At 35.6% G+C, this 21,198-nt stretch overlaps 3 protein-coding genes across 4 annotated transcripts; 2 read left to right on the top strand and 1 right to left on the bottom strand.

Annotated features, from left to right (window-relative positions):
• Positions 1 to 2,292: 2,292 nt before the first annotated feature.
• LOC21403447 (oleosin 18.2 kDa) lies at positions 2,293 to 3,256 on the top strand. Its single transcript, XM_010110516.2, has one exon. The coding sequence runs from the start codon at positions 2,363 to 2,365 to the stop codon at positions 2,834 to 2,836; it is 474 nt and encodes a 157-aa protein (XP_010108818.1). The 5' UTR covers positions 2,293 to 2,362; the 3' UTR covers positions 2,837 to 3,256.
• A 456-nt stretch (positions 3,257 to 3,712) lies between these two features.
• Positions 3,713 to 7,413, bottom strand: LOC21403446 (protein ANTHESIS POMOTING FACTOR 1). Its single transcript, XM_010110515.2, has 10 exons — positions 7,300 to 7,413; positions 7,037 to 7,137; positions 6,815 to 6,924; positions 6,660 to 6,726; positions 5,974 to 6,073; positions 5,580 to 5,696; positions 5,358 to 5,495; positions 5,077 to 5,158; positions 4,735 to 4,784; positions 3,713 to 3,982 (listed from the first exon to the last, which is right to left on the bottom strand). Exons 1-10 carry the CDS (start codon positions 7,366 to 7,368, stop codon positions 3,803 to 3,805), a joined length of 1,014 nt encoding a protein of 337 aa, XP_010108817.1. The 5' UTR covers positions 7,369 to 7,413; the 3' UTR covers positions 3,713 to 3,802.
• Positions 7,414 to 8,742: 1,329 nt separating this feature from the next.
• Positions 8,743 to 20,306, top strand: LOC21403445 (protein RST1). Of its 2 annotated transcripts, XM_024173709.1 has the most exons (26): positions 8,743 to 9,174; positions 9,288 to 9,572; positions 9,722 to 9,805; positions 9,946 to 10,219; positions 10,562 to 10,809; positions 11,060 to 11,240; positions 11,382 to 11,569; positions 11,654 to 11,754; positions 11,932 to 12,007; positions 12,240 to 12,371; positions 12,462 to 12,543; positions 12,985 to 13,057; positions 13,301 to 13,466; positions 13,642 to 13,772; positions 13,863 to 13,954; positions 14,620 to 14,711; positions 14,811 to 15,026; positions 15,180 to 15,257; positions 15,639 to 15,821; positions 16,759 to 17,643; positions 17,744 to 18,037; positions 18,338 to 18,518; positions 18,723 to 18,997; positions 19,159 to 19,309; positions 19,559 to 19,677; positions 19,824 to 20,306. In XM_024173709.1, the coding sequence occupies exons 1-26, from the start codon at positions 8,782 to 8,784 to the stop codon at positions 20,184 to 20,186; spliced, it is 5,343 nt and encodes a 1,780-aa protein (XP_024029477.1). In that variant the 5' UTR covers positions 8,743 to 8,781; the 3' UTR covers positions 20,187 to 20,306. The 2 variants fall into 2 exon arrangements, with proteins under 2 accessions (XP_024029477.1, XP_010108816.1); XM_010110514.2 differs by having other exon boundaries at positions 18,338 to 18,997.
• The last annotated feature ends 892 nt before the right edge of the window (positions 20,307 to 21,198 follow it).

The raw sequence follows: 21,198 nt of genomic DNA, 5'->3' as shown, positions 1-21,198 counted from the left end.
AGCAGGAGGAATGGCAGTATATATATATATATATAGTTGTATTTATATATAGGCACATACTATGCAACATCCGCGACGATCAATGTCTTTAGTATTATCTAATTGTATGAGTTAACAGAGGAAGCACTGCTGTTAAATAGAGGATCTTACGTGGATTACAGTATTGAAAAGTGAAGCTAATTATTGTGTGATTGAATCTGTGAAGTAATTCCATGGACCATGCAGAGGAACGATGGAATTTCCTGTTTAAATCACTATCTACAAGATTGCCAAGCACTTTGTTTTTGTTTTTGTTTCTCTCTCTTTTTTTTGGTTGAAATCTCGCTAATGGAATCGGCCAATTTTGGACAATGAAAATGGGGTATGAGCATTGCTAATGAATGAATAGGCAATGCATTTTTCTTTAATGAACTTATTAGGTAATGCAAGTTTTTCATGAGAAAAAGAGACTTACACTTAGATTAATACATTTTAATTAAACAACTATATTAGTTAAAATATATTAATCAAGAATAAAAGATAAAAAACTTAACATAATGCATTCAAATTGTGAGTTCATCAATTTCTTTTCTAGTTAGATTCACGCAGAGATGCAAAAAGGGGCCCAACCGAACCGACTCAAGTCTCTATGGACCTAAGCATTAAGATGCAATCCACCAGTTTTTGGTTATATCACACAGGAAAGGATGGAAAAAATAGAGAATTTACCCCTAGAGAGTACAAGAATCTAGATCTTTACTCTTTACTCTTAATAAATACCTTTTTGTTAGTGTAATTATTTAATTAAAAGGGTTATGAATTAAGAATAAAAGATAAAAATACAGAAATAGTCTAAAATAGGCCAATATGAAAAGCTTAAGGAAGTATATAGGCCAACTTTTAGTTATATAAATTAATATGCCATAACTTATCAAGTTATGGTTAATAACCAGATAAGTTATAGACAAACTTGTCAAGTTATAGTTCATAGCCAGACAAGTTATGGACAAAAATCGTGATTTATGGACAATAACTTGTCAAGTTATAGTTTATAACCATACAAATTATGAAAAAAAATAATAATTCAACTTATTTATTAACTTATGTAAATTATTGACTTATTAATTTAAATAGTATATTTTCCCCATATTGAGGAGCATTTGTGAAGATGGGTTTGGGCTCGTACTTGCTCAATAAGCCAGAACTGGGAAACGGGCCTTCTTCTCAAGTGTATCAGTAACCTAGATCCAATGCCCGTAATAGATGTTGGGCCTTGCCGGCGAATTGCCCATGAAAGAGGCCCAAGATGGTGGCCGTACGTGGCGAAAACACGTATATAGCTGTGACTCTGCCATGCTGGATCACCCATAAGCGTGTTGCGCCATGCAATTTACACGTCCTCTATAGTCGCATGGACCTTTAAATTTGCCAGTATAGATTCTTCTGTCGGTTTTCCGACCACATTACTCTTTGAACTCCAAACTCAAATTTTGAAAAAACTCTCATCTTGCGTGAAAACGCTCAAAATCAAATTTCTGATCTCTTTCGCATTGATTTTAGTTCGAACCAATGAAAATAATAATAATAAATGAAAAAAAAGTCAGTGTTGAGTCCAGCTTTACAGTCTAAACTGTCTGTTAATTTTAGCCATCGTTCACTTCACGGATTCGAGTTTTCAATTTGAGTTGAGATGTGACATTTTCTGATAGCTTTTCATTGTAGTAAAAAAAGTTAGATGTGACATTTTCTGAGAACTTTTTACTGTAAAAACTTAAAACTGAAAATTTAAATCAGTAAAATGAATAAAACCTTAAAAACTCGTCTAGTTCACTATTTAAATTTTTAATTTAAATTAAGATACAATTTTATGTAAAATATCAAAAAAATTAAATATAATTATTTTTTAAAATTTTTTATTCTAATATAATTTAAATTTTAAATTTAAATCAATAAAATAAACTCAAGAGCAAAACCCAAAACAACATTTGCTTATTACTAGTGAAAGAAACCACAACACAACAAACTTTCAGAACCGCAGAGCGAAATGTGGCAACAAAGATTCCGTTTCATTTCTCTCCCACAGAGCCACCTAATTTTCTCTCATTTATTAATTTTTCAGTTTCTTTTTTCTTTTTTTTTTCTTTTTTTGGGTTAAGTTCCCAAAAGCCACACTGAAACTTGTTCCTCATGCAAAGTCCCTACTCACCATCTCACACATACGTGTCGCCACCTTCCCACTAGTCACCCTCCTATAAAACACCACTTTCTCACCCCAACCCTTTCTCACATATCTTATTTTCTCTCCAAAACAAAAAGATTTTCCCATCTCCCAAACATCCTCCTTAAAAAACTTCACCAAAAAACAAATACCATCTTCGAAAAAATGGCCGACCGTCCTCAGCCCCACCAACTCCAAGTCCACCCACAATATGGCGCTGGTAAGGGCTTTCAGCAGCGAGGAGAACAGCAGGGCCCATCAGCCGGGAAAATTCTGGCCGTCATCACACTTCTTCCCGTGGGCGGGACTTTGCTGTTTCTGGCGGGCCTGACTTTTATTGGGACGCTTATTGGGCTGGCTGTGAGCACCCCAGTTTTCCTTCTCTTCAGCCCAGTTCTTGTCCCCGCCGCCATTACTATTGGGCTCGCCATCGCGGGCTTTCTGACTTCTGGGGCTTTTGGGGTCACGGGCCTATCGTCGCTCAGTTGGGTCTTTAACTACTTCAAGCGGACCACGGTGCCGGAGCAGCTGGACTTCGCAAAGAGGCGCGTGCAGGACATAGCGGGCTATACGGGCCAGAAGACGAAGGAAGCGGGCCAGGAGATACAGAGCAAGACCCAGGAAGGGAAGAGGACCTGAGCTTGAAGGTGGAACAGAGAGAGCACAAGGGTGTATCTAGTAATGGCAGGGGAATAATGTGGGACTTTGCATGGTTTTATTTTATTTTATTTTATTTTATTTTACTCAACTTTACATAAAATGTTGATGCTCGGTTTTTACATCTATCTGTAGTTGCTTGCATGTGTCTGTGTCATGTGTTCTTTTTTTTTTTTAATTATTATTTAGTTTTATTATTTTTGCTCAGAATTTAAGGGGGTCGAGGATTTGGTCTGTCTTGCCACTTCGGCAACCTAGGAATGTCGTATTTTGGTGTGTCTATGTTGTCTGATTAATGAATCAAAATGTCTTTTTGTGGACTCTCTGTGTAAATCTCTCCGACTCTCTAACAAGCATAACAAAAAACGGGGGTACTTGTGGTTGGACCAAAACGACGTACCATAAGAAAAGAAGATGTGGATTTAGCCAGGGAAAAGAGAGGCAGGAAATGTGAGAAGCAGAAGTGATGAGTAAATCTTGTTGAGGCGTAACGCATTTTCAGCATTTATCTCGATTTTTTAATGAGTTCTGTATTTTTAGGGATACTCAATTTAATGAGAGAATAGCCTCTATCTACATTGTTTTTTTTTTTTTTAACTGGAAAAAATATATATTCATTCTCGTTCTTTGGTTCTTTTACTTATTAGACGTTTCAGACGAGCTATATTTCTCTGTTGGTGAGAAATGGTGGGTGAAATCAATGGAAATTTTCCATTTCACCGTTTCTCGAGACACTAACCTGAAGCTTTAATGGAAAAGTGATTTTGATGGTTCTGAATTATAGAAGAATATCAACATATTTAAAACCCAAAAAGAAACGGAAAAAAAAAAAGACAAACTAAAAATGTTGCCAAAAAAAAAAATATCATTAACAGATTTAAGGCCAAAATTCTACAACAAATATGCTCTCTTGAATTATATAAAAAATAAAAAAAAAATTACAGTTTACTAAGAAAGATGTTCATGTTGAGGTTGAGCCCCAGTTTCAGCTTCCATAGGACTAGGTTCCGCATTTGAGTCGTTGGGTATCCAAAACGTTAGAACAGTAGATGCAGCCACGAACATGACTCTGCGAGGGGCCCACTTCAGGCACGACGCTATTCCTATGCTACTGGTCCAGCTCGCCACCTGTTTGGTTACACAGCAGAGTTAAGAAATTGCTTTATGGTTGGCATCTACTTCGTGTGTAATGAATAGCGATGACGTATCTGAACTGTACATCGATACGTTATTTGAGGACACTAGCAACTTAAAAAGGTAATGTGTAAAAGTTTCTACGTGCTGGATTTTCTTAATTCTTCTTCTTGAAAAGAAAGAGGAGAATCATCTACCTTCATATCACACTAGAATTATATTAGATAATAAGTACAAAATTTAATGGAATTTATATCGAACATTTAGTTGGTGGATTCGTGTCATGATTCGAATCATGGTTCGTGGTTCGTTACAGTATTTTTTCTCACAATAAACACACGTAAATCAAAAATGATTCTGAATCATGACGAACCACAGTATTTTCTCTCATAAAAAACACACGTAAATAAAAAATGATTCTGAATCATGATTTTGAATCCATGAACTAAACGCTCATGTCCAACAAGAGCAAATGAGCATTAACCTGGTAGTCACTATAGTTTCAGGCGCTTCTCATAGGCCTCAAACTTGAGATTTCTCATCTATCAAATCACTTGCGAATAAGCCAAGCGCCTCAAACATAAGACCTCTCATCTACCAAATCACTTGTGAATAAGCCAAATGTCACTGGCTACAGTGGTTAATGATTTAGAACTTCTATATTAAAGTGGTTTTTCTTGCATCCTATTAAAAACTCTCCCAAATATTATCACTGCAAAAGCAAAAGACGTGTGATGGATGGATACCTCATTTCGCGTGTTGACGCTCCAGGCATGCAGAGTTCCGTCTCCTGAGCCTTCAAGTAGGAGAGGTCAAACTTAGCTTAGTTACGATATTCCGAAATTTACCCTTTGAAAGATTAAGATATTAGAAAATAAATTGCACTGCCACAACCCCTCAGAGCTCAAATGGCAAACATGATTTTCAAGAAAATGGGAAAGCATATGCTTAGACGTTAAATGAATACATTATTTACATACATAGCAATTAAGCGAGCTTCATGCTCCTGTATCACAATTCACAAACAATCTTCGATTCATATATGGCGCAGGGATGCCATAACAGATGAGAGGTTGCTCATTTCATACCTGACACCACATACTGGCCATCTGGAGTAAAAGTTGCCTCTATATTTGCACTGGGAGAGGGTTCCAAACTGTATCCGCAACGCTGCACAAAACAAAGTTCAAGCAGGTTAATGCATATTCCGTTTGTTAAGAGCATATAAACCTAAATATGTGCAAGTTGTAGCGTCTGTGTTCTCTAAGATTTTCTCTACGAGACATGACATGTGCAAGTGCAAACCATAAAGAAAATTTCCAGAAAGGCAGGCAGACAAGTCTGTATTCTGTAAGGAGAAAAACCTCACCTTCTCTCCTCCATAAGCGTCAAGAATGTAAACGTTGTTGTTTGTGGTTGTCAAGAGCATTGATTTGCCATCATTGCTAAATTTAATATCACAAACCTCGGCTGTGTCTCCACCAACGAGAAAGGTATCAAAGGGACCCTAATTTGCAAAGAAAAAAGTCAAGTTCCTTCATATAAAAGATCACAAACGATAAGAAAATGCTAGTACTTGATAGCTAGAAACCTTGTCATAGGAACGTGAATCAAACAACTTAATTGCACCCCCTTCCATTGCAACGGCAAACACAAGGCCTTGTTGGTCATAGGCAACTGTAGGTCTCCCACGTAGATGTAAAATTCCCTGAAAAATATATACAACAATAAGCATAAACTCCAATATTCAGACACTGAGGTTCAACAAAGAGGGTCATACATACATACAGACACTGGATATGAAAATAAAATTACATAATTCTGACATACTATATAAAAAACTCCTGCGCTCTATCTACATATCAGCATGTTACATGAGCAAGCAAACTTTTCTCAATCGACCTCATAGTTTTACCACTTTTATAATGACCTATTATCTATATTACAAAAGGAAAATACGAGAAGGTAAAATATAGAAAACAGACCTGGCAGGCATTTACACGGAGATCCCATATTCTGACACTGTGGTCCAACGAACCAGACATGAAGCTATCATTAACCGGAGACATACAGAGGGATAGTATTCTACAATAGCCAATTAATTGAAAATGATGAGTACACACAAGAAAAAAAAAACAAAAAACAAAATTGTGAAGAGGGATAAATGGAAGATCATTTAAGATGCATTAGTAACTTTGTTCTTCAGTATTAAGAGTGACAGAAAACTTAAGAAGAAATAGAAAATGAGAAAATGAAACAAAAGTGGGGGATAGCAACTGGTTTAGATTATTGAACTCAGAATGAGCAATATGTGGTACTTCTAAGTGTGTATTATGTGCATAGTTCATGTAAAAGATTATTGAATAGCTCATATATTCCAACGTTCAGCACATTCTACTACCCATCAGATGCTTAGTAGCTTACATTACATAAAATAAAACCAAACACCTAAACTTTTAAACTGCAGAAATAATGAGAACCCCACTTAACTTTCTGCAGGCTGTTTTCAAGTCTTAATCTCCTATGAATGCTAAAAGTACTTTCACTACAAAGATACAGATTCCTAGAGCAACTCAACTAGTCAATCTAACCATATCTGGTTATTATTAGAACTAACAAGAACAATTGTATCAACAAAATACCAAAAGATCCGAGGAATTAGGATCCAAACCTATCTCTGTGCCCCTTAAAGTAGCGAAGGCACCGATTATCATACATCGAAAGATACCTGAGTGATTCTGCAAAACAGAAACAGTTAACTTCAGATCAATTTCCTCATGCCGATAGTGGAATCATAAAATTGTCAAAAACAAAGAAGAAACTGACCTCCACTAGAATCCAAATTATATCTCGAAGAACATATAACAGAACTCGGATGATGGGTAAAGCATATTCGATCAGCTCCATGTTTCTTATGATATGTGGTCTTAAGCAACCTTAATTCACAACGTGAATACAAGTAAGTATTCCCCAAAGCTATAGTTCTTTGAAACCAAATTTATAAATAAACATAAAAGCCTAAAATTGAACAACAATTTCTAAACTCACTTAGCATTTGTAATGTCATAGAGCCGCACTGAATCATCCTCACTAGCAGTGACTAGTATATCATCCTTACGATGAAAATCAATAGAATTTATTTTTCCACCCTAAAAATAGAATCAGAACTCAGTTTCAAAAATCCCAAAAAAAAAATGGTGTGAACTGTGAAATTTACAGAACAACTAATATCACCACAGAAAAAACATAATCTTAATCCCTCAGTCAATAAACAGCTACAGTTGGGGAATGTAAAGTTGAAGAAAGCTTACGAAGTCTGCGAAAACGGCTCCAATGGCCATACTGCGGATAGTGCCGTCGTCTAGCTCCGTCAGCGACATCTTCCTCCCGATGATGAATTCTCGGCTGCTTTATTTCTGGTCGGAGAATACTCTAATTCCCTAAAACATATCAGAAATTGGGATATATTAATGAAAAAGTTAACTGAATTATTACGAATGTAAGGTTTTATTTATTTATAGGCTCGTAAAAAATACTTGTTAAATAGTATGAAATTAAGCTTTAAAACATTTGAAGTAAATATTACTAAAAAGTTTTTACCATATATATTTTTATTAAGTTGTTTTAAAATATTTGAAGTAAATATTAATAAAAAAGTTTTTTTTTTTACCGCATATATTTTTATTTATACTTAATAAAAAAAATTTAGACGTAATTTTTATTGAAAATTAGTAAAAATATTTTGCATGAATATAAATTTAATTTACTGTTGTTTATTTTTAAATAATTTTAAATTTTGTTATTTATTTTATCCCCTTTCAATTCAATAAATAGACCGTTTCGTATATATGAGCCACCGATTGGTTCATTAATTTGAATTTTATTGATTTGAATTTTTTTTATTTAAACAGTACAATATAAATTAATATTTAGATGTGTAATTAAAATTTTAATTTAAACAGAAAATAAAATTTGAATTTGTGTTTGTTAAGTGTGAAATAGAGAGAGCGAGCACTTTTTTAGTATTTAAAAATAATTTGAACAGTTGAAGTTAAGAGAGAAGTTAAACTCTAAGCCCTCGTTTGATTCTTTAATTTAAATTTTATTGGTTTAAACTTTTTAATTTAAATAGAAAAATTCAAACTGTGTGGTTCAAATAGTTTAAATTGGCGTTTAAATGTGTAGTTAAAATTTTAGTTTGAATAGAGAATAAAATTTAAATTTGTGTTTAGTAGGTGTGAAAAGTATAGAGAGTTGATATTTTTTACTGTTTAAAAATAGTTTGAATAGTTAAACTTGAGGGGGAACTAAATTTTAAGTTGGACTAACTCAGTTCAAACGAGCAATATAATTTAAACTGCATGCTTACTAAACATTAGTTCAAACTATGCTCATTATTCAAACTGAGTTGAGCTAAACTAAATTAGTGAAATAAATTAGGGCTAAATTAGACTATTTAACTTAATTTAAATAGAAAATATAATTCGAATTGTATATGTAATATAAGTTCAAATTGTATTCACCCTTGGAATTGAGTTTGAACCGAACTAAACAAACCAAGAAACAAACGGAGCTCACTATTTACTCGGAACCTGAGAAAAAAAGAAGACGAAAAGAAAAGAAAAGCTCTGCACATTCACAGTGTCGTATTTGTTTTTCTGCTAAGCAAAGTGAGTGTGAAGTGTCGTTTTGGTTTACCGCCACTATCTTGTATTTTCCTCCTCCTTCCTCCATACTCCCTAACTTTTGAGAATACAATCTCGGGCGCTTTTTCTTTCTTCTCTCAAACGTCAATGGATTCTTACTCTCCCTTGCTGGAGAAACTCCGGGTACCCCAACCCTCGCTCCAGAAATTGGCCGTGATCTCCATCTTCTCGAAGCTCCGATCGGCTCCCAAGTACCTGGACTCCGATTCCGATCCTGGAAGAGATGCCATTAACCAGTGCCTCCACTCGGCCTCGCCGGCCATTGTCGACCAGTCGGTCCGGGAGCTTTGTCGCCTCGTCGCTGACTCTCTAATGGACGTTTCTCGCGGCTTGCTGGAGCTCCAGTCTGCTCTCGAGGGATGCGAGCCTCGTTTCGTCGACCTCTTCGTCAAAGCCTTGGGCTTCCTCGTTCGATTAGGGCTTCAGAAGAACAGCCTCAAATGGCGCCTCGCTTCTACTGAGAGTCATCCCTTTGTTAAAGTAAGAATTGCGTTTTAGCTGAATCACACTGAAGTTGATTATGGAATTTGCAGTTTCGCAGCGATTAGGATTTCTTTTTTTGTTTGATTGATCGTTTTGAGAATTGGTGGCAGGTTCTTTCGTGCGGATCCGAGGTTCAATCTGAGCTAGTGCAGCAAATTTTACTGTTGATGGCATATAACAAGCAGTTGGGAATAGTTGACGTTTGTGAATTTTTGAGACCTTTTCTCAACTATTCGATCTTAAGAATATCTTTTTCAGATTCTTCGTCGTCAATGTTTGCGAGGCATTTGATATCGTCCCTGGCGTCGCTGTGCTGTTCTTTTTCCCTTGAGGCTATTCCTGTCCTTAAGTTGTTAACAGAAGTTCTTAGATACATTCCTTGCAAGAATTCAGAAGTAAGTACTCTTCTTTGGCGTCGTTTAATGGTTGAAAGGGCATGTTCGTTGAAATTTAGTTGAACTTTTCATCTCAATTGAATGCTAAGAACTACTCTTTTTTTTTTTTCAATTTTTTATTATTTATTTAATAATAATCTGTAACCCAGGATTCTAGGAATTTCATTTGTTTCGTGGAAAATATGGTGGACGCACATGTAGTGATATTGAGACATTTGGCCAGAAAGGGATTGGTAAGTTCTTAAGATTTTGTAATTGTTTGGTTTTCATCTTATGTTGTTTTGCAAACTACCCGTACGTTTAATGCCAGAGATTTGTAGATAAGCTTCCGTGATATGTTTGTTTTACCAAATTTTCTGTCCTTCATTGGCAGGTGATTGCTGAGGCTCAACTTTGCAGTTTGGAACTGTTAGAGACAATTCTTTCTGTGTGTTCATGTCATAGGTATTCCTATTGGATTGAGCCCATAGCTGAAGTCTCCAGGCGTTTATTGTTTGTTCATAAAGATCTTGGGTTTCGATACGTATCCAAATTATCTTCAGCTATTTTATCCCTATTTGTTATCCTCATTAAGACAGAGCTTGAGCATGAACAACTCTCTATATTGAGACTACTCCACTTCCTCTTGAATTGGAAATATGGAAATGGTATGCGTACTATTTTTTGGTCCAGAAGATTAACTTTTCTTTGGTATTAGTTTAAAATGTTCACCATGCAAGTGAATCATTCTGCTAACGCACTGTGATATTTGAATTTTATGGTCATATTTCCTCACTATCTTGTTCTACAAATAAATGTGAACTGTGGTCTTGTATTTATGCTTTGCTTCTTGGATGAATGTGTAGTTTTTCATTACCTCAAATATCAAGTTATCTTAGCTTTGTTTCAATTGTCAACTAAATCTATTTAACTCTTCCCGTGGTTCTGATGGCGTTATCAATCTTCTTTCCAATTGTTTTTTCCTTATATTGTCCTCATTTGCTTTGCAGAACTTCTTGTTGGCGATATATCATATACTTTGAGTGAAGAGGTCTTATTGATATTTCCTGTCATTAGCCTTTTGTCATCCCCTTCAAAATCAGTAAAAGGAGCAGCAACTGATCTTCTGATCATATTAGAGAAAATCTTAGTCGGTCCTTTTGTATCACCAGAGAATAAACCAACAAAAGGAGAATTTCCACCTATTAGCACACTTGGATCTGTGGTTTGTAGACTTCTGCAGCATCAGTGGTTTCAGGTTTAATTACCTTCTCCAGTCAGTTTTGAATACATATATATATATCTATGTTTGGGTCTGAATATGATATATTGGCAGCTTACTGAAACTGTTATGTTTTCTTACTCTATGAGCGATTATGTTGAAAACAGAATCTCCAAATTATCTAATTTAGGACTTCCCCTCGTTGCAGAAATATAGTAACTTGTACTCCAGAATGAGCAAGACCAAGATAAATGAAGTTTTACTGAGCATTTTTGTTTTGTTACAGGACCAATATTCACCATCCAGTCTGTTTTTAAGTTTTGCTTCTAGTTGTGAAACTGATAGCAAAGAATTACATGACGTGCCAAGATCTTGGCCTTCTCAATTAAGAAGTTATTGTTTATCAATTGTTGACAGACGAAAGTCCTTTCTTCCACTCTCTCCGTCTCAAGAAATTTTTGTATCTGGTAAATTGTTTAGACGCCTCCTTCATTTGTCCATGTTGCCATTCATGCAATTATGTGGTGCTTCATATGGCTTAAATTCTTTTAAAGTGGTAAAATTCATTATGTATCGTATTCAAATCTCCATGTCTTTTGTTTCTGTAGAAATGCCCATGTTACTGTCTGCCATTGCTGGTGTTTTGTTGATGCATCAGTCGTTGGGGAGCATCGTTGTAGATTCTTTGAATTCTATTGCCATGATGGACTCTAAAACAGGAACTCAATTTTTGCTAGCAATCTTATTTTATAGTAATGTATTCACCAAGAAAGATGTAATCGGCCAAAATATGTTGGTAAGTTTTCCTTTTATTTCTGAACTCGTATCTCTTGTACTTGATCTTGGTATCTTATGTTCTCCTCTTTCAATCGTTCTACAGCTAAAATTGCTAGGAATGCTTCCAGCACTTGCTTCGCATTCTTGGATGACACCAGTCATAGTCCAAACTATCTTGCCAATGCTACAGAAGGATTCTAAACCGTATGTACTATTTAGCATTTCTCTATTGTGATTTTTCTTTTGTGTTTCTTCGTGTTCATTTGATCTAGTCATCAATGTTGCTATCCACAAGAGAAACATGCTTGTGTATGTGAAATATATTTGCTAGGTTTTTATCTAGATTACCTAATACTTTCATTAACTGATTTTAATCTCCAGAACCTTATATGCAACAGCCATTCGCTTGCTTTGTCAAACCTGGGAGATGAATGACCGTGCCTTTGGGAGTTTGCAGGTGTTTTGCTGTCTCTTAGATTCCATCTTATGGCATGCATGATCGTCCAAATACCATGCACCTTTAAATTGAATCCTTGACTTTTTTTTTTTTTTTGGCTAAATGAATCCTTGACTTTGGAAACGACAGAGAATGCTATAAAAATGCCAACTTGGCTAAACTTCTGTGCACTTTCCTTGTCTTAGTTTATATTGCTAATATATTCTTGGATGTTGGATTTCTTCTTATTTAGGGAGTATTGCTTCCAAAAGCGTTTACTGAGTTCAAGTCGCAGAGAAATATATGCATCAGTATTGCTTCTTCTATCAAGTATGTTTGCAGAAAAAACCCTGACAGGGGCGTGGACCTCATCTTGTCTGTTTCGGTATGGATTTTGTAGCCATTTCGTTCTTATTTTGCAACATCCAGACAGTTCTAAGGTGTATTTTTTGTTTTTGCATGATCATATGAATAGGCTTGCATTGAGAGCCGCGATCCTATAATTCAAGCTTTTGGTTTTCAAAGCCTTGCTCATCTTTGTGAAGCTGATGTAATTGGTAATATTGATTTTCTGTGTGCTTTTACTATAATACAACTATATATATTTATTTGTGCATGTTGGCTTGTAAGTATGTTTTCTTCCTCCCCTTCATGTCTCAACTGCAGCTGAAACTTGAATAAATGCAACTCCTTCTAAGTATTGGATAGAAAATCTTGTATTTTAGCAACCATTGAAATCTAATTCTCTTTTTAATAATTGGAATGTTTGTTTCTTCGGATTTTTTTTCCTGAGATAACAAAATGGTTAAACCCAACAGAATGTGAATCTTTCTGTGGGCCTGGGCGTTGCAGTTCAATAGCTACTTTCTGATGCTCCAGTGTTGACCTCGAATTTTATATTTCCATGCCTTTTTTTCCCCCTCTATATGAATGTACTAGGTTTATTCGGTTGACAAGTATACAATGTCGTGAGAACCTTTTTGCATGCTGCTTTTCAGATTTTTATACAGCTTGGGACGTCATCTCAAAGCATGTGCTAGACTACTCCGCAGATTCAATTCTGGCACACAGGTAAACTTCTTTAGGTTTGAAGTGTAAACTGTAATTCAAGATTGTGGGCCAATTTTATACCTTCATTTACCACGTCACCTTCAACGGATTTATAACAGATCATTTGACTTGTAACTGTTACTTCAAGTATCATTTCACTTTTTGAAAAAATTGGTTTTTAGATATTTCATTACCAGTTGTTTATTAGATCAAGCTTATAAATTTTAATACTCTTTGCGTGCCTTGGTTTATGCTTATTGGCAGCATTTGCCTTCTTCTAAGATGGGGTGCAATGGATGCTGAAGCATATCCAGAAGCTTCAAAGGATGTTTTGCAAATTTTGTGGGGTATTAGCATCTCTACTCCTGATCAGGCACGTCAATGGGAAAGGGCAAGAATCTCTGCCCTAGAGGCCTTGGCTCAATACGAGGTAAATTTTATGAATGCTTCAATGTGTGTTTGCCTATAAATTCTTTCCCATATTAATGGTATGATCTGAAACTTTAATTGTATTAGACATATGTACTTCTTTAATTGTATTAGACATATGTACTTTGTTTTTGTTATAACCTCACGTGCTCTCCTTTATTTTGTGCACTTTTCAGGTATCACTCATTGAGCAAAAACTTCCAGATTTCAAGAAACTGTTTGCAGATTTGCTATTTTCTGAAACAAATCTGCACGTACTGAGAGTCGTGGAAGAACTTCAAGTCAAGATCATAACATATGAGCATATGTAAGGAATATATATTTTTACTTTATCTGTACCAGTGGAAGAAAATCTTTTGCAAAAATTAACTTTGAAAACTTTGTGTGTATGCTTCAGTACAAGGAGACGACTGCGCAAGGAAAAAGGAGTTGCAGGAAGCAGAGTTGAGAAGTTGCTGGATGTATTTCCTCAAGTTATCTTTTCTTCAGGTATCAAAAGTTGGTTACATTGTGATTACGTTAAGACAAATTGTTTTCGGTTTCTTGCTTTTATTTAAAAGAAAATTTCCACTATTTTTCCTTTAATTGATAGTTAATTAAAATTAGTAATTTAATCGCTTTAGATGATTTTAGATAGTTTTAGTCTATGTATTTCTGTTCCTATGTTTTCTTTTTCTTTTTTTTGGTTTATTTCGTATGTTTTCTTTCTTTTTTTCTTTTTGTTTATTGAGGATGTCTTATCCTCTTTCCTTTTTTCTTTGAATTTGATTTTATTATTAGTGGAAGAAAGCTTTCTTTCTTTATCAAAAAAAAAAAAAAAAACTTGATTAGTAGCATACAATACTTGAGCTGAACGTTTACCAATCAGTGGGATTTGTTTGGAAAAGGGTGAAACCGTATTTTATGATTTTTCTTGTTTAACTAAATTGAATGTTAATTCCAACTAAGGATAAATTTCTATGTACGAGTTTTTGTATGTTGATTCTTTTTATCTGTTAACCTATAACCTTAATAGTAATCTTCATACTTCTATGTATTGTTCGCATATGTGACTTGTAGAGCATTTTAGTATTTAGTTGCTGGCTTTCAATGTAACTGGTAGAGCATATTAGTATTTAGTTTCTGGCTTTTAATGTGTAACATCTCATCTGCAGGAAAAGGTAATAATGCTAGAGACTTAGCTGGTGCGGCTCTGTTGTGCCTTTCCTTTACTCCTAAAGTTGTGAATTCCCAGAGGACATCAAAGGTAAGATAATTGCGACTTAAAACACATTGATTTTTCTGTGGGTTTTTTTCTTTTCTTTTTTCTTTTTCTTTTTCCCTCCTAACATTAATTTATGTTCAGGGATTAAGTGATGTACATGCTGAATATGAGAAGGCGCTTCTAGAACTAGCCACTTCTCTTCAACTCTTAAGAAATATTTTTATCGCTCTTATTTCTCTTCAATCCTGGAAAACTTTTGTGCGTCGTTGGCTTAGAGCTGATATTTTGTTCTTTGACGCTAAAGCTCCATCAATCAGCTTAGATAAAACCACTAAAGCTGCTAATGACATTCTAAAGGTACAATATCTATTGAAATGGGGAAAAGAAAATCTGGAAAAAAACATTACTTATGCATTTGCACAGCTTATACTCATTTACTTGTAAATTATTCTTTTTGAATTTTAGTTTTACTCTTTTCTCTTCATTTTCACCTTTCCTTTTATCATGCAGAGAATGATACAAATAGCAAAAGATGCTATCCCTAGATCTTCTGAAAATATTGCTCTTGCCATCGGTGCACTTTGTGCTGTAAGATGTTTTACGTAGCTTTACACTTTCTTCTCTTTATGCGTTAACTTAGTTAGGAAGTCAATGAATACTAGAAATAATACGTATCCCCCTAGGCAACGTGCAATAGCGTCCTAACTGTGCCAATGAACACTTAAAGAATGCCAAAAGCTTTAGATTCTTCGTCCAATATATATTCCCAAACAATGAGAAATTGACTTTGTTGGACTTTCACTAGCTAAATATTCTCAAATTTGTCTGCTTTATACTCAAATAGGTCTTCAATCCATTCATCTTTTTTAAATCACTTCGACTAAAACAGCCTAGATCCATTTAGTAGGTATTACTTTTATGACTGACATGCTATGCTGAGTCCAAAATCCGTATCCCTGCTTTTGTTAGGTCTTGCCTCCATCTAACCATACGGTTAAATCAGCTGCATCAGAGTTCCTATTGAGTTGGTTGTTCCAGCATGAGCATGAGCACCGCCAGTGGTCAGCCGCAATTTCTCTGGGTTTGATCTCAAGTTGCCTACACGTAACTGATCATAAGCAGAAATTTCAGAACATAACGGGACTTCTTGAGGTATATAAAGTCTAGCTTGAGATTCTTCCTCATATTTTCTTTGTTTTTTTTTTTGGAGAATGCTTATGATTTTTTTTTTTTAATTTGAGATAAGATATTTAATATGTTCTAAATTTCATCATACTTGCCGACTGATAGAACCTTGATAGATTCTGTCGCAGCATGTAAGGAAAGATTGAGAAAAAGATGAATTTGAGTGAGATTTTATTGAAAACAATGCTGATTGATACAAATGATATGCGGAACTTCGAGGGTCCGTAACCTCCCCAGTTGGAATGAACTCCAAGATTTTCCCAGGACAAACCTAAAATATTTCCCTCCCTTTCTCCGTTCCTCTCTCCCCCTTTTATTCTCTCTCTCTTTGCTCTACTAACTAGAAACTAACAATCTTTCTTAGCAAGTCTACTAACAATCTTTCTTAACAAGCTAACTAACAATCTTTCTTAACAAGCTCTAGAAACAATCTTTCCTAACAAGCTTTCTAATTCTTCTTATTCTTCCTAATGTATACTTGCCTAAGTAAAGGCTTATCACCGACATTTTTAAATCATTTCATCCATAATTGGTACCTCGGTGCTTGGGTAGTGGAGCATTTAGCGGAATATAGTGTATTACTAATTTTTATTTTTATTTTTGTTTTAAGTATTTTATTTTGTTTTTATTTTTATTTTTTTCATTTTTTTGTCTATATTGAATGTCTTTTCATTTTTTCCCCCCTTGCATATCGATTGTCTTTGTGTAAGTTTTGCCAATATCAAACAACCTGAAAAGTTAAAATATTTGTGCATGTTGAATAATATCTTTCTACCTAAACGTTTCACTTTTAAGTTGTATCTCATCTCACATCACAAAGAACGACGGAAGTCATATGAATCTGAAGCAAGATGATCTGTTGAAACTATCTAGTCCAGGTTCCTTACCCAGCGTGTTCTTTCAGGTTTTGTGTAAAAGTAAAAGCACCCTTGTCAAAGGAGCTTGTGGGGTTGGCTTGGGTTTGTCATGTCAGGATCTTCTTAATAGGGTTGACACTGCTGATAACTCTGACTTGGATGAAGAAACAAACAAGACTTCAGAAGCGGACTTACTAGGAAATATAGTTGGCACCTTATCACTCATAATATGTCAGTTCACTCAATCTTCGTTTGATATTGTGGAAAGTCTTTCTGCATATTTCCCACCAAATACATATGGTATAGATGCCAATATGAATGCTGAATTGTCACATGAGAACTCGGATAATTTGGAGGAAGATATATGGGGTGTTGCTGGCGTTGTTCTTGGCTTGGCAAGGTGCATTGGTCCAATGTACAGAGCTGGGTTACATGATGCAGTACTCAAAATAAAAAGGTTAATTGTGTCGTGGATTCCACACTTAAATCAACTGAAGTATTCTGGTTCTAGCTCTGAGATTCTCTCCGTGGGATCATGTCTAGCACTTCCCTCTATTGTGGCTTTCTGCCAGAGGGTGGAACTGATGGATGTGAATGAAGTAAACCAATTAATGAATGGTTATAGAGAACTCATTTCAGAGTTAGTATCGGTCAAAAGATCAGGCATTTTCCATCAAAGCTTGTTGATGGCATCTTGCATAGGAGCAGGAAGCCTTCTTGCCTGCGTATTGGATGAAGGGGTGCAGTCCATCGAAGTTCAATCTGTAAAAGTTCTGCTGGAATTATTCAGAAAATGTTATTCGGACCCATATCCTCCTCTGGTCTCTTTGGGTGGGATGCTTGGAGTTGTTAATTCGATGGGAGCAAACGCTGGAATCTTCTTTCAGATGCATCCTCGAACTGTGAAACTGCATACTGGTTATGAAAAGAAGGTAGCTATTTTCAGTGTCTTCCTGGGCGTAATGTGTTCTCTCTTTTTCTCCTTTTGTCTTCAGGTTTTAACGTTTGGAAGTTATTGTGTTAATGAAACAGGAATCTAATCACCTCATTGGTCCTCTACTTTCAAGTCCCAACAGTGAGCCACATTTAACATCATTAACGCAAGAGATATTTCTCATTGCTCAGAATTCTGATGACCATCAATTGCAGCAATATGCGGCATGGGCAGTTTCTCTCCTGCGAATTCAGTTATGGTCCAAGGAAAATCTGAATCTTGACGTTGGTATTAAGACGGACATAGCTGGTTCAGAATCTTCTCAAAATTTCACTGATGATAATGCAGTTATGAAGCTATCTTCATGGCTAATGCATCTCAATATTTCTGGGGTAAGTCTCTTGCTCGAAGTTGTGCTGCATTGCTTTCTCTTTCAGTTAGTCTTTTCATGGTATTTTCCCCCTTTATTATTTATTTTTCTATTGATTCGTTAGTTAAAGATGTACATGGAAAGAGTCATTCATGACATAATCAATTCTCCAGAATTCCTCTTTATTTATACTAAACTTTATAATTTGCACGTAATACAATCTCTCTCTGGTACACACAGAGAGCGGTGCAAAAAGAAAAGAAATGTAGTTTGTGGGAATACCTGCTATTTGTCATTCTGATTTCTTGTATTTCAAGTCCAGACAGGTGGCAATTCACATATCAGCACAGTTGTGACGGTGTTGCGCTGCCTTTCAGAAGCTCCTAGGTTGCCAAGTTTAGATTGGGGGGCAATTGTTAGGCGCTGCATGAGATATGAGGCTCAGGCTTCTGAATTGCTACTGTCGGATCCAGCATATAGAAAAGGAGTGCTTAGGGAAGAATGTATTAGCTTCTCTCTAGCTCATGCAAATCAGTTTGATCCACTCTTGAATTTCCTTGATGAACTATCTGATCTGCCACGATTTAGAACACTTGAGATAAATCTGCAATCTTATCTGTTCATTCATATTGCGGACCTTGTAAAAGTATTCTCAGGTTCCAGGCTTGAAAAACTATTTGACGATGTGACCATTTATCTGTCTTCAGTTACTTCATACCAAGCATATGATCCTAATCAGAAAAGCATGTTAAGAAAGTCCTGCTGGAAGGGTCTCTTTCAGTGTTTTGACGAAGCTTCTATCGACTCTCTAGAGTACGCATCTCACATTGAGAAGAGCATGGAGATGCTCTTTTCCTTGTTGCCTGCATTGCAATCTGATTTCACCACTGGCACGAGTCAGGTGAACTATAAGGAAGAGTGGTCTGACGCAGTTAGATGCCTAGCAAAGGCTCGGCGGAGTTGGTTAATGAATTTCCTAGAGGTATATTATTTGCTAATTCATTCATTTCTCTGAGTAGATATTGTCACATCATCTTCCAGTTTGAATATTCTATTTGAGTTTCTACGATTAGCAGTCCTTGGGATCGAATTATTTGGAATTATAACGATTTTATTTTATTATTATTTTTTTCCATATCACAGGTGTCTCAGGAAGACCTACTACAAAAAGGTGATCAGTTTATTGAGGTCCTGAAGAAGGTTCAAGCCAAAGCTAAATTAACTAGAATTGGTTGCTTGGCATCTGCTGAGTTGGGGAGACTAAAAACTCATTTATTGAACACTAAATTTCAAGGTTAGTTTTTCTACCTCATTTATTGAACTCTAAATCTCATGGTTTTTTTTAGCTCATTCATTGAACTCTGAATCTAATGGTTTGGCCTTTTCCGATTTCCTAATTTTTGTTAGCTATAGTTGCTTTTCAGTTAATAATAGAAAACTGCATTATATAGTATGAAAGTTGTCTATTTGGCTTGTTCATTTTGGAGGGGTCTTAAAAACAAAAAGTACTTCGAGTGCCGTTTTAACTTGTTAACATTTTCAGGTACATGGGATTTGCTCATTGAAGTTGTAGCAGCTTTGCAAAATGTGGAGGGAGGTGTCAGGAGACAGTGGCTCATTGATGCTGTAGAAATCAGCTGTGTCGCAACCTATCCTTCCACGGTAGGCGCTTGACTCGATTTCCTTCGATTGTTGACATAAAAAATTTTCATTCAGCTTCTTTATTGTCTTGGACTTTGGGGTATCAATTCTCGTACATACAAACGAAACCTGTGATGTTCATAATGTTTTTCCTTATTCCCCTACAGGCGCTGCAGTTTCTTGGCCTACTAGCTGGTAGCCGCAGCAAGTATATGCCTCTTCTGATTCTTGATAGACACACCGTGCTGAGCGATTTACCGGTTACGCTTAGTTCTCTTCTGGCAGAACCCGGTTGGAGGGACATTGCAGAATCTGTTGCTTCTAATCTTTTGGCTTCAACAGAGCGCATTTACAACTGGGAAAAACATATTACACGAGACGAGGACACAACTGAGATGCAGCCAATTGATGAAAGTGAGAATGAAATGGCTGGTTTTGTGTTGCGTGTTGTGCACCGTACTTGTTTATCTCTCAAAGACTACTTGCCTCTGGAAAAACAGCTTAAGCTCGCCAGCATGGTTGTTGATTGATATAAATATACGGCCCTTGTATAAAAGTTTTGTAATTATTTGATTCAATTAAAATTCCAATTCTTTTGTATATTATTCCCACGAGGTTCCTCTTTGAGTTGCGTGCGGCGAGCATTGATGACACCGCAAATGATATGTCGTTTTAATTATAAGGAGATCACTTCAGGAGCTTAGCTTGAATATGAGGTGTAATTTGCTAAATCATAGCGAACAAAACGAATCTAGACGCATATCGTCGAAAAGGAATTTGAAAGTAAAATGAATGCAAAAACGACAACAAATATAATAAGTTAATATTATTATTATTTTGGCTAAAGACCAGTGTAATAAGTTAAGCGATGAACCCCAGTGTAATAAAGTGCTCTATTGGTAGAGTATTGTTTTTTTTAACTGTTGGATTAGTTTTTTAACTTATCAATCTGTTCAGATCTGTATTAAAAATTTACAGCGTGGCATGCGGAACTGTTCTTACTGTATATTTAACCGTTGAAAAAATAATCCAACTAAAAAAATAGTGTTCCACCATAAAGAATCCCAGAAGTTAATAACAATGAATGCAGACTCTCAGTTTATTTGTTGTTTTTTTTAGAGATTCTCTAGTACGCTTAGTGTACTGATAGGTTATGTTTTTCTAACTATTAAATTTACGTATTTTTTAATTTTTACGTGATTTTATATATATCCGACGGATAAAAAATCTGATCTACCAGTATATTAGTGTACCGAAAAAGTCTTTTTTTAGAGAGCAAGATTTGTTTTTTTAAGAATTTGAGGTGGGGATCTTTGAACTCTACCCCCGGAGTCGGTCAGGTATGGTGATAGACTATACTTACAACTACAGTGGAAACAAGTTTTTGAACGAAAAAGGAAAATAAGAGCTTGTTTGTTTGTTACGTTTAAATTCATAATTATAATTCTGTTACAATATTTTTTTCTCATAAAAAACTTAAATTTTAAATGTCAAAACTAAGAATCACTTGAAACGCATGAACTAAACTGACTTTAAACGGAC

The sequence above is a fragment of the Morus notabilis genome, unplaced genomic scaffold (assembly GCF_000414095.1).
Source record: "Morus notabilis unplaced genomic scaffold, ASM41409v2 Scaffold39, whole genome shotgun sequence".
Lineage (NCBI taxonomy): Eukaryota > Viridiplantae > Streptophyta > Magnoliopsida > Rosales > Moraceae > Morus > Morus notabilis.
The sequence above is the reverse complement of the archived record's forward strand: the minus strand, read 5'-3'. Positions and strand labels throughout refer to the sequence as shown.